Source organism: Rutidosis leptorrhynchoides, chromosome 7 (genome assembly GCF_046630445.1).
Source record: "Rutidosis leptorrhynchoides isolate AG116_Rl617_1_P2 chromosome 7, CSIRO_AGI_Rlap_v1, whole genome shotgun sequence".
NCBI lineage: Eukaryota > Viridiplantae > Streptophyta > Magnoliopsida > Asterales > Asteraceae > Rutidosis > Rutidosis leptorrhynchoides.
In genome coordinates, this window is record NC_092339.1 from 365615537 (window position 1) to 365632388 (window position 16852).

The following is a 16852-nucleotide window of genomic DNA, read 5'->3' on the forward strand; positions in this document are numbered from 1 at the left end:
CAATCGCGCTTTATTATACAAATGGAGATGGCGCTTTTATATGAACAAAGATGCACTTTGGGCGAAAGTTATTACGAACGTACACGGCCCGAATCAATTTAATGTTCTGCCTGGTAAACCATCTTTTCCTGGTACATGGTTTACCATTTTCAAAACCATTGAGACTATACACTCGAGCAACGTTATTGCTCCTTCCAGAATGTTTAAAAAAGTCGGCAACGGTGAGGATACTAGTTTTTGGTTTGACATTTGGATTGGCGAATCTAATTTAGCTTCACGTTTCCCTAGACTACTTGCTCTCGATAATAACATGATGTCTACGGTTGCTTCTAAACATTGTAACGATGCATGGAATTGGACTTAGAGACGTGAACCAAGAGGTGGTCACGAACAACAACAATTAACCGACCTTTTTAGCATCGTTAACGGGTGTTCTTTTGGGACAGATATGGACAAATGGATGTGGGTGGGTCCTTCTTCCAACTTCAGTGTTTCTCATGCCAGGTCTATTATAGACTCATATGAATTCGGTAATTTTGTAAGGCCTACTGATTGGTGCAACCTTGTCCCTATTAAGGTAAATATTTTTAATTGGAGGCTCCGTCTCAACCGTCTCCCTACCAAGAGTAATTTGCTTGACCGTCACATTGATGTGGGTAACTCTAGTTGCAGCCTTTGTAACACTTTGGATGAAACTGCAGACCACCTATTTGCGAAATGCTCGATCACTTCTCTTATTTGGGCTCGCATTCAGTTATGGATCGACTTGACTATCCCAGCTTGGAACTCGGTGGATGATATTTGGGCTTCGGTCGACGGTGTTCCAATAACGAACAACCAAAGAATCGTTCTAAAAGTGATTACCCATTCAGTTCTATGGAACATTTGGAATAAGCGAAATAGTATCATTTTCAAGGATGCAAGATCTCGGAATTCAGTTCTATTTGATGACATTGTTGTTTTTGCGTTTAATTGGTTGTATTCTAGGTATCATAAGTCTAGAATAAACTGGACGACATGGCTTCAAAATTCTTTGTATTCTTTTTAATCTTTGTATATTTGCTAACTTTTGTTAGTTTTTTATAAAATTTCTGCCGTTCCAAAAAAAAAAAAAAAAAAGTATGATTGAATTACATACAAAATAACTAATAGAATATGTAATATTTCCTTTGTCTTGAAAAAACTGTTCGCTTGACTTTTTATTAAATTTTAGATATATTTACGAATTGTTTAATTTGTCTCTCACTTAATAAGTTATATAAGTTTTTTTTAATTAATGGAAGTTATTATAAAAAGTAGTGAATAAATTAATTGTTATGATGAATATCACATTGCCAATAATAAAAATGGCATTATTAGAAATTCGATAGTTTTTTATTGTTATTTAGAGATAGTTTTTTTATTGTTATTTAGATTAAGAGAAAATAGTTTTGTGATAAACAAAAATAGTAAGGTAGACAACTTTTTAGAACGAATAAGTATAAAATATAAAATATATAAAGTTGATAATACTAAACTACTCATTATATTTGAATAAGGTTACTACGATACCATATTTACTAAAGTCAATAATGAAAGAAAAGGTAAAGAGAAATGTGGCCACCGAAAGTATATAATTCATAAGCAAAGCTTTAGAGTTTTGAAATGAATGGATAACAAAGGACAGAAAGTTTTGAAATGATAAGATATAATGTATTCTCAAAGTATAACACGTACATTGCCTATAAATAGATGGAAGCCGAACGGGATAAAGGACAAGTATAATACACACCAATTCACACTCACATCTCACTTTTATGAGAAAAGGTTGTTGTCAGCATCACCCAAAAAGAACTTAACCACATTTGCGATTGATTATACGCATATTAACTCCGTCTTAAAAAAGTCATATTTTCAATATGACTCCACACATTCACTAAATGAAGCCTGTAAATGGCACTGCCACCAAGATCCGGGACAAAGATAAATGGTGAGACTGAATCATACCAAAACCCGTGAGACCGATTTATCCGTGTATAATGATTAAGTCATACAAACCGGCTATAAGACAAACATATATACAATGACAAGCTGTCACAGACACTTGAATCATCTAGAAGTTTATCCGGGTGTAAGTTACCGTGAGAAAATACTTAGAAGACTTTAGACTATGATTACATGTAAGTCATTTCACCCGGTCATGTGTGCCGACCACCCGGTAGCCTACACACGAATACCATAAATATTTTAAGACATGTGAACCGTCTAGAAGATTACCCGGGTGTAAACTGTCGTGAGGAAATACTTGAAGACTACAGGATATGATCACATGTAAGCCCTTCCACCCGGTCAAGTGTACCGGCTATTTGGTAGCCTGTACACGGACACCTCAAAAGACAAAACATAGGAGTGAAGTGTGTATGCCACGTCACCTCATAAATCAAGGAAAGTTTGTTAGGATTCGTTTGTTACGATCATGAAAGGGACACATGTCACATCATCATTCTCTCTAACAAACTTTTGGCACCTATAAATACACCCCATGGGTCATTCATTACACAACATTTTTTTACCTTAACGTTACTTTATCACAATCACCTCGTGATACTACAATCAAGCTCAATCCAACTAAATTTCGGCTGCTACCGTGGTTCAGTCACCGTAGATATTAATTTACTCAATCCAATTGAGTGCATTAATCCGATAGACTGTTTTACGCCCTCGAAATACAGATTTCGAACGAGGTTTGCACAGTTTTGGAGTTAAAACAATCCATCAAACACAGTTGTCCTAATTAAAGCACTCAAACCTAATTCTAAACACATAATTACCTTTAGGTGTGATCAACGATCATTTTTCACGCACGCACGCACTTTCGGGCGAAAACCCGACTCACACTTCAGGGACCATATCCATCAATCCGTACGGGCATGTGGATCGAGCCGAATTCATTGATGCAGGATGATAAAACCTCCCTAGGGGCTTCTAAGGAGATAGGAATCGAACCCCTGACCTCTACCCTGGGCCACGAAGGCGGGTTCACATGAGAATACATTAGATGGGTGTCTCATAGAAATACAAATATCAACGCATATATATCTTTTCCATACTCATTAGAATCCTACTAAATGTAAGTGGTGTAAAACCTATTACACTTAATGTGTAATTCAAGTTATCAAAATAGAGAATCCTCCAAAATAGATGAAGTGTAACTTGTCCCCAGATAGTGCCTAATTTATACATGTTTTTAATATTATTTATAGGCACTATGGTTGGTATTTTTGTTGGAATCAGGTCAATTACATGCACTTTCGGTACTTATGGTTTTACAAGTTGATTTCAGGAATGTGGATAGTTTTGAATGAAGTTATGGACGGGAGGAAGCTGGGATCGATAATACAAAGGAATTTGGATTGCTGAACAAAAGACAGGCGTCGCCTGCTAGTTCGAGGCACTGCTTGTAAAATACTTAAAATGAAGACCAACAAATCACAAGCGCCGCCTGGGAACCTCAACAGAGAAAACGGAAAGTTCGAAGATCATAGAAGCCGCCGCTTAGAGATGGAAAGCGCTGCTTAGATTCCCAGAAATTGAAGATGAATGATGAACAAGGCGCCGTTTGGTGCTTTAAGGCGCCACCTGAAGTAATGAAGCGCTTGTGAATAGCCGCTTAAAGCCAGAGTTTGAGTGTGAATCCGTCGAGGATGCGCCGCTTAACTCTTGGAGGCGACGCTTGGCCGTGGAGATTTTGGAAAACTATAAATATAAAGCTTAGGGTTTTGAAACCATCCTTCCTAAACTCATCAAAAAAAGTCCCTTTATCTAAAACCCGACCCCGAACCCACGTAAGGCCATTTACAAGCACCGTCTCTTTGATTGTCAATGAAGGTTTCTTGAATCGTCACCCCAACTTCTTCATCATCACTATAATCTTGTAAACAAAACGAGCTATCCATCACGTTCTTCTTCTTGACCTTATCTTTCGTCTTAGCTCTAACTTTAACACCAATATTGTTCACCTCGTCTTTACGAAATTTGCTGCATGAACATGCCAATCACGACAAAAACCTTTACATGGCGTATCCGCACAAATACATAATTTTCTACCTGCGCTATTACCCGTAACAACATTGGCCAAATTATCAAGTCGTCCCGTTACATGTAGTTGACTTCAAAAACTCATCAATTCGCCTTTTTTTTACATTCTTTACCCTTGCTGTTAAGCAAACCGTCTCGCGTTGGCTTCTTCGAGCTACCCACGTCCACCTCAATTCTTTGGTTCACCACATAAGGAGTAACCACGAATCAACCAACTCCGACTTGACATTTTCACCTTGCATCCCGTTTGGTTTACCCAAATTTGTCTCCGGACAAATCAAGTTATCCGGCGTCGATGAAACACCATTATTAACACCACTAGCCTCAACACAAACATGATCATTTGTGGCTCCCAAAACACAGCCTTCCTGTATATCCGTATCCGTATAAATAAAAGTAAAATAAAATGTAAAATGTTTCCTTCCCGGAAGCTTCCTGCCAAAACCGTTGCTTATTATCACATATTCACATTCACATTTCATTTTCACATTCACATTTTAAATAAATAAAAAATATTTAATCACTCACTCACTCTCACTCGCTCGCTCGCTCACTCACTCACTCTCCTCTCCTTTCTACTACAATGCACCGACTGTCAAGGCGTTCCGTCAACTCTCTCTTCAATAACGGCGCTCATCGCCGCCGTGCCGTTGCCGTTGCAGCAGTGTCCGTATATTCTCTTCATGTTAACCAAACGGTATTATTCTTTCATTTTTCTTACGGAGTATTATATTTTACAATTTCAGCTGTAAATATCTCATTCAACCTTCGAATTCGTGTTGTACGTTAAAATCGAACTCGACAGTTGAAATAAAAGGATAACGATGACGAATGATGAAATATATAAATTAATAAGAAATATATATACGTAATCGTATTAATTAACGATTCAAGCTACGAATTCGTGTTCTATGAGGATGACGATGATGATGAATGATGATAGATATATGGACAATGTATGTTATGTATATCAGTATATGTAACTCTTAAATTAGATTCAAAACCTAAACTAGATCGTGAAGTCGGTCAAATTATAACTGAAAATACACATATAGTAGTGCCGTTTGTTTGAATCAATTTCATGACGTTTTTATTGCTAATCGGCTTAGGGTTAGGGCGTGAGTTGGCTTAAAAGTATTTATCGTTTTGTGTTGATTGTACTTGAAATAAACAGGTTGCTGACGTCAGATGGAAACCGGGAAGAATGATTCCGACATGGAATCGGTGGTATGAGTCGAGTTCTTCAAATTTTCAGACTAACATTTTTGATCCTGTGCACAAGTATGAGTATCAAGCTGAGGTGTGCAATCAGGAACTTTTTTACTCTGTTTTTTAGTATACACTTTTTTGAGTTTATTTTTTAATTTTTCTTCTTCTTTCAAAGTAAATCACTATCATAATGTCTCTATTTGATTTGATGCTTTAGGTAAGTCGGCTTATGGACCTCATTGCTAACAGTATATATAGCAACAAAGAGGTGTTCCTTCGTGAGCTAATCAGGCAAGTTTAAAACTAGAGATCTATTAATTTTGAGTGCATGATTGTTGGTTGATTAGTATAATAATAATAATCTGTATATTCTGAATGGTGTTTCAAAATTCGCTACTCGGTCAGGACTTTTTAAGTAGTACTCGGAAGTTGACCAAGTTTGACATTGACTGATTTTTGACCAATTTTCTGAGTTTGACTTAGTTTGACCGAGTACTCGCCGAGCAACACGTAACTAAAAACACTTATATGTATATATATATGTTTCAGCAATGCAAGTGATGCGTTGGACAAGCTTCGGTTGCTAAGTGTTACTGAGCCACAGCTTTTGGAGGGTGGTCCTGAACTTGACATACGCATTCAAACTGATCAAGACAACGGAATAATTACTCTCACGTAAGATTTAGATTTACTGAACAGCTGCTAAGCATTTTTTGGTTAAATCTTTACATAATAATGATAATTTTGACATAAGTGTCCTATCCTATTCAGGGACTCTGGTATTGGCATGACCCACGATGAACTTGTGGATTCTTTAGGAACAATTGTGGCTGATACTGGAACTGCAAAGTTCTTGGAAGCTTTTAAGGTTACTTAATTCCCACTTCTTTTACCATTTAGATATTCAATTAATATTTAATTATTATTATTATTTTAAAATGCATAAACATTTAATTATAGTGTCTGACAGGATTAGAGAACTAAAAATCATTTATTAATGCAAACGTTTGTACACGACAGGATAGCAAAGATGCTGGTCAGTTCGGTGGTGTTGGATTTTATTCAGCCTTTCTGGTTGCAGATAAGGTGTGTTTTGTTTCATACGTTTAGGAAACTTCCTCTTTTTTATTAATAATTTGTTCATGATTCTTATTTTATATATGTCATTAAAAAACAGGTTGTGGTGTCAACAAAGAGTCCCAAATCTGATAAGCAATACGTTTGGGAAGGAGAGGCTTATAATTCTAGGTCTTACATTATCCGAGAGGAAACTGATCCTGACAAATTCATTCCTAGAGGAACTTCAATTAAATTGCATCTTAAGGTCGGTCTATTTGAAAACCAAATTTATTTTATTTTATTTTTGTTGTCTAATAATCTTTAGAAGTGGATTGATGACAATACCAATCTATGTTTTATTTGCCTGCAGCGTGATGATAAAGGTTTTGCTAATCCGGATATAATTCAGAGACTCATTAAAAAACATTCACAAGTTGTTTCGTTTCCAATTTACACGTGGCAAGAAAAAGGCTACACGAAAGAGGTAATTCTAAACTTACTGGGATTTAGTTTATAGTGATGCAATGTTCCTGTATCCTTTGTTGTTGATGAGTATTTTGTTTTTGTGTCAACTTTATTTCTATTTTTCTAAAACAGGTTGAGGTTGACGATGATCAAGCTGAGGTTGACGTTGAGGTGAGAGATTATTATTATTATTTACTGAACAAAGCATGGTAAATATTATATTATCAACTTCTTTTGTTGTTACAGATTAAAAAGAAAACCAAAAAAAAGATTGTTGAGAAATACTGGGATTGGGAACTCATCACTAACGAGATTCAGCCAATATGGGTAAGTAAGTTGAATGTTGTTTATAATGGGGGTGGGTGTGTGTGTGTGTGTGTGTTGATATGAGTATTGTGCAACAACATGTTCAGGATGATAAGTCTTACATTTATTATATTTTTATTTATTATTAATAGCTTCGAAACCCAAAGGAAGTTACAAGAGCCGAATATAATGAATTATACAAGAAGGCGTTCAATGACTACTTAGAACCTTTAGCATCCTCTCACTTTACAACCGAGGTGAGAAATATATGATGATTTGAGCATGAACAGTTTAGCTGTGGGTCATATAATAATTTATATATATTGTGTTGACCTTGTTAGCAGAAATGGGTATATTGAGATTTGAAATTTTTTAAAATTTGTTTTTGCAGGAAGATGTTGAATTTAGCTCAATTCTATATGTGCCTGCAATTATCCCAATGGAGGAGGAAGAGATTGTTGATGATATAAAAACTAAGAATATAAGGCTCTACGTTAAACATGTCTTCATTTCTAGCGATTTCGACACAGAACTGGTAAATTCAATCTTTCTTTATCTTCTATACTAATACTAATAAATAATACTTGATGATAGAGACATTTTGAAACCTTTGAAATAGTTGTTCATGGTTTTTGTCTTGTTGTATTATTTGTTTTGTGGGTGTAGTTCCCAGGATACCTAAGCTTTGTTAAAGGTGTTGTCGACTCTAACGACCTTCCGTTGAATGTATCACGTGAAATTTTCCAAGATAGCCCCATTGTAAGTACAATCTCACATTCATTCATCTTTGATTATTATTATTATTTTATTATTATTATTTATATAAAGGTGGATATGTAATATGTATTCTAAATTAGTAAATTTATATTTGAAAAGGTTCGGATAATGAGGAAACGATTGGTGCACAAGGCATTTGACATGATTCTTTTGCTATCCAAGGGTGAAAACCGAGAGGTAATTTACTCTTCCATTGTCGTTAAACATTCATTCATTGTAACCTATTATTCTGTTCATATGTTTTTTTCTGTTTTTTTGTTCATTTGTTGCCTGCTAATAGTATTCTATCTTTTTTTAGGACTATGAGAAATTTTGGGACAACTTTGGGAAGCATTTGAAGTTGGGATGCATTGAAGACCATGAAAATCACTATCGTCTTGCCCCGTTGCTACGGTTTTTCTCGTCACACAGTAGTAAAATGATCAGTTTGGATGAATATGTTGAAAACATGAAACCAGACCAAAAGGATATATATTACGTTGCTGTTGATAATGTAGAGAGTGCAATGGTTAATCCTGTAATGGAGAGACTATGTGACAAGGATCTCCAGGTAAGTTAGTTATATGTAAGCCTGGAAAACGGGTCGGCGTGGGTTGAGAACCAAATGGGTTGGGCCAAAACGGGTCATGGGTGGAACAGGTCTCAAAATTCAAATGGTTCGAACCAGTCAGGTCCAAACGGGTTGGGTTGAGTAAAATTAATTTATTTTAATGGACTAAAGATGGGTCGTCCATATTGGACCCATTCCCTTTGTTTTCTCTAGAACCAATGGACCCAATATTTGGTGGATAGGTCTTGATTGGCGAATATAGTGTCGCTACAAATTTCCGTTTCTGTTTAAAACATTTATTTATTTAATATTTTATATTTATATATTTATGGGCTGCTTTTCTGCAGGTACTCTTTCTTGTTGATGATCCTATTGATGAATTTGCTGTCAGGGAACTCAAATGGTACAAGGGAAAAAACTTTGTTGACATCAGCAAGGAAGACTTTATATTGGGTTAGTCCTCAGACTTGAAAACAAGTTTGGCAAAAATGATTGTATTGGATGATGATAAACAAACAGTATTATTCAGTTTTATTTTAGTGTATGAGGACAATTTAGTTGGTATTATACATACATAAATAAATAAATTTTGGTTTTATTGTTCTGAAATGTATGTACTTATATGTTATGTGTTTAGGTGACAACAAGAACGAGGAGAAGGAAAAAGAGATGAAGCAGGAATTTGAACAATTTTGTATATGGATGAAGAAAATATTGGGTGATAAGGTTGATGACGTCCAAGTTTCAAACCGTTTAACAGTATCTCCATGTGTTATCGTATCCGGGTAATTTGGTTTGTCGAAGAAAATATGGAATTGTTTTCTTAATCAAGACGTTTTATTTATTTATTTATATAAATATAAATATATATATATATAAATATAAATATATATATATATATATATATATATATATATATATATATATATATATATATATATATATATATATATATATATATATTTAAACTTTCAGGCTGATGAAGGGACAGACGGTTGGTGACTCTTCAAATCTGAATTCCGTGAGTAGCAGTAGTAGGAGAGTGCTTGAGATTAACCCTGAACATGGAATTATTCATGCATTGAGTGTACGTTTTTTTTTCTTCTTTTAATAAACAAAATCTACTTTTGGTAGGAACGTGAATACGAATAGACTTAAGCCTGGCAAACGGGTCGGGTTTGGGTCGAGACCCAAGCGGGACACGGGTCAAACGGTCCCAAAATTGAAACGGTTCGGGTCCAAATGGTTCGAGACCCAATGGACCCAAATGGTTGACCCTATGGACCCAATTTTTGGTGTATAGTACTAGTCTTTCTAAATTAATATATATATTTTTCATCTGTAAATATGTGATGCAGGCTGCTTTCAAGACCAAGAAATATTATGATGAAGACGCCTTGAATGCTGTTAATGATTTATATGCTACTAGTATGATTATCTGTGGTTTCACAGTACGTGATCTTTGTACTATATTCAAGTTTGAAATCTTAATAGAAAAATGGTGTTACTAACTTACTATCATGTCTGTTAAAAATATATTATATATATATATATATATATATATATATATATATATATATATATATATATATATATATAAAAAATGTAATTTAATTATTTGGTTTGATTTGATGCAGACTGAAATTCCAACACTGAAGCTGTATAAGGAGTTTCTTGACTATTTTAATGAGGAGAGTAGCAAGTCTTTGTTGAACAGATGGACGATGACTCAACAACAAGATGTTGATGATGCATCGCCTTTTAAACATTGCATTGTGGTGGTTGAAACATATGAAGATGAAAACCCACCAACCGCTGATGAGATCATTTTTTGTTACCTCCATTCACTCATTAAAGCTATTGACAGGTAAGAAACGGTTTTTTTTAGGAATATTTTTACTTGATTTTTTTTATTGATTCTTTTTTATTTTTATTTGTGTGTGTGTGTGTTTGTAGATGGGATACAATGAAGATGAAGATTTTCTGGGTTTCAACTAAAGGTTCATGTGCTTATGCTTACGGGGGTCTCGTGTCTGAAGATGAACGCCAATTTAGGGGTAATTCCTTCTTTATAACCTTTTTAATTGGTGAAACGTGTTCTTTGCTTTTAATAAAATAATAATAATAATAATATTAAGTTTACTACCAATTAAAGGGCTTCTTTACTACATGACATAATATATGTGTGTGTGTGCTGCGACTTTGGTGTTCCAAAAAAAATAAGCTTACTAGGTCATGTATTAATAATTGTTTATTACACAATTGTTTGATTATGTAACTGCAGAGGAAGTTTATATTGATGGGAAGGCGGTTTCATATGATAATAAAAAATTATATAATGAGTAGATCAAGATGAAAGATGGTGGCCCGCTAAGAGACGTTGTTAACTTTAGAAGATTAGACATATGGTGAACCATGGGTATCAAACTTTATTGCTAAGTACTAGCTAGTAGATTCAAAACTTCATGTTTCTTATAAATGGCGGCTATTGATGGATGTTATTTTGGATATTGATGGATGTTATTTTGGATAGTAGAAAGTTTTAATCTTTGGGTATGTTATTTTGACCCTGGTCTATATTTTGTTTGGTAATCCCCCTTCCATTTCTCCTCTTAACCATGCAGTTTTAACTTTTACTAATGAATAATGTTTTCGAATACTGAGTTGTAAAATTTCTATTGTATTCAATCATATAAAATAATCCAAAATAACTAGTTTCAGTCAACGAAAATAACTTTAAAAAATACAGAGATTCTGTGTGTCTGTATCATTTAATATTGTTACCTTATATGATACCGGTTATTGTTAACTTAAATCATCTACAAAATCATTGCAATGAAATTACGTTTTCCATTCTAGTAGATATATGTGACTGGCACGATAAGTATAACAAAATAATAAAGAAAATCAATATGCAATAAATTAAGAAAGAAAATCAAAGCCAGTAATAATAATAATGATACTCAAACTCTTTCACGTACGAGAGTAGTACATTGTGAAGTACAGGGTAGTAATGTGACAATTCTGCATAGTTTCTAAGTCCAGGGATTGATTATGTCAATAGTCAAAAATGAAGATCAAGATCGTTACAAAAGGTTGTTATACGCTCCTCTCCAGACTGGCGAATTTTGACTTTCATTGACTCTTTAATTCCTGTTGTATAAATAGCAGTCAATCGTTCTGTAGAAAGTTAATTCATAACATTTCATCAATTTTACAATTCACTTTTCATAGTTTACATTGTAATCGTTTGTAATCAATGATTATCGAATAAAGTCTATTTCGATCAATCAAATCCGCATTCATTGTGATCTCATTGTTGTTTAATTGCTAACAAATGGTATCAGAGCTGGTCTAATCGTGACTGGAACGAAGCAATTGAACAAGAAATCAAAGAAAGATCAAGAAGAGAATTAGGGTTCCGGCGAGTCTGATTTGGGGATAATGGTGAATACACGGTTTGATATAGAAAAGTTTGATGGTAGGAATGATTTTGGTCTATGGAGGGTCAAGATGAAAGCATTGTTGGTCAAGAATGGCTGTGCAACAGCTCTTGAAGGCATTAATGCTTTTCCAAACGATATGTCTGATGCAGATAAGCAGACAAACATGGAAAAAGCACATAGTGCACTCATCTTATCATTGGGTGATAGAGTTTTAAGAGAAGTCTCTAAAGAAACGACTGCACAGGGTATTTGGTCCAAGATGGAAGGTCTTTACATGACAAAATCATTGGCCACAAGGTTATACTTGAAGAAAAGGTTGTATACTTTCTCAATGGTGCTAGGCAAAAAGCTAGAAGATCATGTAGATGACTTCAACAAAGTCATGCTTGATCTTGAAAAAATAGACATCAAGATAGATGATGAAGATCAGGCAATCTTATTGTAACATCCCGCGTTTTTCCGTTAAATTTATTTTTAACACTATCTTTTTTTTAATAATATCTTTCGTTATTTAAACTCGTATTTTCCGTTGACTAACGTTCATAATATTCCCGTTATTTAATTATAACATCACTCGTTTACTCGAGCGTTTTTAAAATATTCGTTTGGTTAATTCCCGCACCTGCTTTGAAACTTGAGAGACCAATGTTGTCAAGAGGGCAAAGTGGTGACTAGGTCAACTAGTCAACCACTTCACCTCCTCCATTCATTTAATTCTTTTTCTCTTTTCCATTTTTCCTTTCAACTAATACTTCCATTTTTTTTTACATCTTTTTGATCTTCACAAAGAATCATCATCTAAACCCGAATCAAGAAGCAAACATCAAAACAAATTACATTTTCGTGATCCTCTCTTCATCCTCAACATTTTGGTACCAATTTCATCAAGTTTGGGTAACTTTCTAAAAACACTAAATTTCTCTAAATTCGTTTTGTATACTTGAAATGGTGTTAGTTAGTGTCTATGGCTCGTGTATAACATGAATATATGATTTGTTGCTCGATTTGTTGTTTTGATTAACTAGTTTGAACTTTTGAAATGGGTTTCCTTAATCTTGCATTTTGGATGAGTTAATGTTGTTAAATTGTTAAAGTTCATGTTTTAATTGTGTTACTAGTATCACTAGCTCCGTTTTGATGCATAGGTTGATTAAGAAAACTTCAAAAACATGAATATTGATTTTTGTGGATTTTGGTTAGGGTTTGATAGACTTAAAACGAACTTTTTGATGCTTGAATGCCATGAAATGTAAATTGTAAATGTATAGTTGTAATGTATGTTTCATTACCTTCAAAACGGCATATCATATGTGTGAATTGGATTCCCGAAACTTAAAATGCATTTGATGAACTTGAAACTTTGAAAACAAACCTTTAATGATCACTTGACGAGATTTCGGTTATTGTAATTGATGCTTTTGATTGATGAAAAGTGGTTAGTTGTATTCCTTGTCAAAAGAGCTTTCCAACGATATAAGATACGCATTCTAAGTGTTTACGTTTTGTATTTTGTGCTAAAAAGAATTTTAGATCAGGACTTGAACTTTTGAAACTGACCAGGCATCAGGCCACGCCAAGTGGCGCGGCGCGACACCTCTGGCCGCGGCGCGGCATATGCCTTGTTCCAGAATCTGTTTCACTTTTCAATTTCACGCGAAATGTTTGCTATGCTATGGACCTCCGATTCACAAGTAACTTGTTCTAACATGCTTATATATGAATAATTAGCACAGAAAAATAGTTCGGGACCCGACCCGACCCCGTTGACTTTTTCGTTGACTTTGACCAAGTTTGACTTTTAGTCAAACTTAACAAAACGCTTATGCAATCGTTCTAATCTTCTTTTATACTTGATTCTTGCATGAAACTTGACAACGTGATTCACATGCTATACAATTGAGTCGTAACGAGCCATAGGACTAATTGAACACATTTCGACCGACCTTGTTTGTGTCTTACCCGGTATTGATATAACTTACTTGTTTAGGTCAAGGCTAAACAACTTTCATCCGCACGTTTACTTTGTGAAGTACATTTATACTCGTGCACTCGAGGTGAGATCATAGTCCCACCTTTTCAATAACTTTTATACTTTTAAATCGTGGGCTGAGAAACATATACTTTATATACATTTTATACGGTTTATACTTTCATACTTTGAACACAAATACGAATACAAGAGCAAAGACACATACGAGTTAGAACAAAAATCCTCAAGTTCAATTACCATTAGTTACACTTGTAGGGTGTGAGCGAGAAATTATGTTGTGTGGCCATACGGGTTTGACGAACCCTCATCTGACGGATGAAACGTATTTTCGGTGTATAGTGTAGGTTCTAACGCTATTATGCAGAGGTAAGATTCAGTTAAGTTTTGGTAATTGGGTGCTCGTGATACAGACAACATCCTTTGGGATGTATACGCTTGATATTCACTTTATACTAAATCTTATGGTTTACAAACAACATCTTTTGAGATGTATACGCTTTGATACAAACGCATCTTTAGAGATGTATACGCTTTGATACTAAACCTTGTGATTCAAAAACTTACTTTTACAAATACATTTATGATCTCACCAACGTTTTTCGTTGACAGTTTTCTACATGTTTTCTCAGGTTCATACTTGGCTATTTGATACATGCTTCCGCACATTTTGATTACTTGCTTGGAGTCAAGCATACATGCATACGCTAGCGATAGTACTTTTGGATTCAAACTTAAAGCATACATACTTACGCTATTTATAGCAACCGTGATTTTCAACTTATATTATGTCGCAAGTTTATTTCATTTATACTTTATACTTTTGTAAACTTAAACTTGTTGTCGAACCGTTTGTAAACTAAACTTTGTAAGTCTTATATACGTTTCAAATGAATGCGACATAATTTTGGTCAAACGAGTCTCATATAGGGACTACGACCACGTAACGGGACCTAAGTTAGCGGCGCCGTCAATGACGATTTTGTCGGGTCGCTACAGATGGTATCAGAGCGTTGGTTGTAGGGATTTAGGATGTGCATTAGTGTGTCTGACAGAGTCGTTAGGACACATTAGTGAGTCTAGACTACAACTGGATAGTTAGCCATTGCATTCTGGCATACATTTGCTATAGATAGCACTTACTTGACTACTTGTGCATTATACTTGAATCATTCTTTGGAAAACTTCTTAATGGTACCAAGTTTTCATCATACGAACTCGTATTCTGCAACTTTCTGGTAACACACGTAAATTCAAAATTCATACGCATAAGGACGACGACGACTTCATTAGTCATACTTTTTCGGGAACACTGTCTCCGAGGTTGTTATTTCACCACCGTCTCATCTTACTATCCACGAGTGTTGTAAAGTTACCATCACTACTCTAGGTGAGTATCGTCATCACTACTTATCACTACGGTTGCGTACTATTTGTTGTCATAATTCGTTACTCTTTTCGCGCCTAAAGACATTATTGTTTGACTTGAACCGCATTGACGTGAACAATCATTTATACACTTCCCTCGGGAACGCTTCTTCAGAGTTGAACTAATTCTTTCGATTCAATACGAGTCACGTTTGAGACGTCATTACACGTTGTTCATTTTAGATCTTCACGGTTACACGAACTTGAATCTGTGGAGTGATGTGGGAATGGAGGTATGAGTTAGCGTAATATAACGATCCTCGATCAACGTGGTTATATTACGGTAATTTATACCAAAGTTCTAATGACACGTGATGGTGGTTGGACTCGATCAACCTAATCACCACCATGTGCCATATACATGACTTCATTTCTTCTTGATTGGATATCCGAAAACTCCGAGAATACTGATAACAACCATACCAGGGACACACTTTCGATTATTGTCGAACCATAATTATGCTTCCTAATGAATGACGAATTCTTTCAACTTCAACCATATGTTACACATGTATACTATCTCGTTTTCGCACAGTTTTATCGACGAACTACAATATGCTTGTCATGCTCACATCGAGGCGGAAACTCCTCTCGCATCACACTCGCACTTCTATTTAAGGAAATCCTTATTCTAAATTCTCAATGGAGAGAGAGGCTCTTCACATTATACTAACATTCGCCACGAGGGTGAATAGTCTCTACGAACGTTTTCAGAAACCGATAAATCTTTCGATGCGTGAAATTCTTGAGAAACGGAAACTTGTTCCAACAAACATTTCAAGTCCTAACAATCTTGTTCAAAGGTATCTTAAAAGAACTGTACCTCATTTCGGATCGAGATCCTCTTTTCACTTCTAAATTTCGGGGTGCCTTACAAAAAGCCTCGGGACCACGTTTAGACCTGAGTACAACACATCAACTACAACCCGAAGGACCAAGCAAACATACGATTCAAACCTTGGAAACCATAATACGAGTTTGCGTTATCAACTTCAAATTTACTTGAAAAAAGTTTTTGCCTTTAACCAAATTCTCTTACAACGATGGTTATCATTCAAGTCTTAACGTCACAACTTTTGAAATCTTATATGACCGAAAACGTCATTCTCCTTTTGTAGAACCAAGTAAATGATAATCAAATCACCGAACCCAGACTCATTCATGGAGTAACCGTTAAAATCGTTCCAATCCGAGAAAGGCTCGAGACGGCCCGTAGTCGTCAAAGGAGCTATGCCAATGTTAGACGTAAACCTTTCGAATTCCATGTGGGAAACCGCGTAACGTTAAAAATCGCACCTTGGAAAAGTGTAGTCCGTTTCGGATGAAATGTCCCGTTCTTATTGATTAAAAATGTTCCATATTAATTGATTTCGTTGCGAGGTTTTGACCTCTATATGAGACGTTTTTCAAAGACTGCATTCATTTTAAAACAAACCATAACCTTTATTTCATCAATAAAGGTTTAAAAAGCTTTACGTAGATTATCAAATAATGATAATCTAAAATATCCTGTTTACACACGACCATTACATAATGGTTTACAATACA

General features: G+C 35.1%; 3 protein-coding genes across 3 annotated transcripts; all 3 read left to right on the forward strand.

Moving 5' to 3' along the window:
- Positions 1–448: 448 nt before the first annotated feature.
- LOC139860485 (uncharacterized) lies at positions 449–3558 on the forward strand. The gene is made up of 2 exons (XM_071849239.1): positions 449–987; positions 3411–3558. Exons 1-2 carry the CDS (start codon positions 449–451, stop codon positions 3556–3558), a joined length of 687 nt encoding a protein of 228 aa, XP_071705340.1.
- Positions 3559–4645: 1087 nt separating this feature from the next.
- Positions 4646–9247, forward strand: LOC139857451 (heat shock protein 90-6, mitochondrial-like). The gene is made up of 17 exons (XM_071846204.1): positions 4646–4774; positions 5252–5377; positions 5504–5577; positions 5836–5961; positions 6058–6154; positions 6307–6372; positions 6464–6610; positions 6716–6829; positions 6943–6981; positions 7057–7137; positions 7269–7373; positions 7508–7651; positions 7783–7875; positions 7993–8070; positions 8192–8443; positions 8791–8896; positions 9081–9247. The coding sequence occupies exons 1-17, from the start codon at positions 4661–4663 to the stop codon at positions 9230–9232; spliced, it is 1914 nt and encodes a 637-aa protein (XP_071702305.1). The 5' UTR covers positions 4646–4660; the 3' UTR covers positions 9233–9247.
- A 175-nt stretch (positions 9248–9422) lies between these two features.
- Positions 9423–10939, forward strand: LOC139860486 (heat shock protein 90-6, mitochondrial-like). Its single transcript, XM_071849240.1, has 5 exons — positions 9423–9530; positions 9802–9894; positions 10081–10310; positions 10400–10500; positions 10728–10939. The coding sequence occupies exons 1-5, from the start codon at positions 9423–9425 to the stop codon at positions 10787–10789; spliced, it is 594 nt and encodes a 197-aa protein (XP_071705341.1). The 3' UTR covers positions 10790–10939.
- The last annotated feature ends 5913 nt before the right edge of the window (positions 10940–16852 follow it).

Bases quoted from the DNA above. Each gene is read 5' to 3' on its own strand.
- LOC139860485 (XM_071849239.1), top strand. From the start codon at position 449: ATGGACAAATGGATGTGGGTGGGTCCTTCTTCCAACTTCAGTGTTTCT. The intron at 988-3,410 runs GTATCATAAGTC...AACAAAAGACAG, and splicing joins TTTAATTGGTTGTATTCTAG to GCGTCGCCTGCTAGTTCGAG.
- LOC139857451 (XM_071846204.1), top strand. From the start codon at position 4,661: ATGCACCGACTGTCAAGGCGTTCCGTCAACTCTCTCTTCAATAACGGC. The intron at 6,155-6,306 runs GTTACTTAATTC...TGTACACGACAG, and splicing joins AGTTCTTGGAAGCTTTTAAG to GATAGCAAAGATGCTGGTCA. The intron at 7,138-7,268 runs GTAAGTAAGTTG...TATTATTAATAG, and splicing joins ACGAGATTCAGCCAATATGG to CTTCGAAACCCAAAGGAAGT.
- LOC139860486 (XM_071849240.1), top strand. From the start codon at position 9,423: ATGAAGGGACAGACGGTTGGTGACTCTTCAAATCTGAATTCCGTGAGT. The intron at 9,531-9,801 runs GTACGTTTTTTT...TATGTGATGCAG, and splicing joins GAATTATTCATGCATTGAGT to GCTGCTTTCAAGACCAAGAA. The intron at 10,501-10,727 runs GTAATTCCTTCT...ATGTAACTGCAG, and splicing joins AGATGAACGCCAATTTAGGG to AGGAAGTTTATATTGATGGG.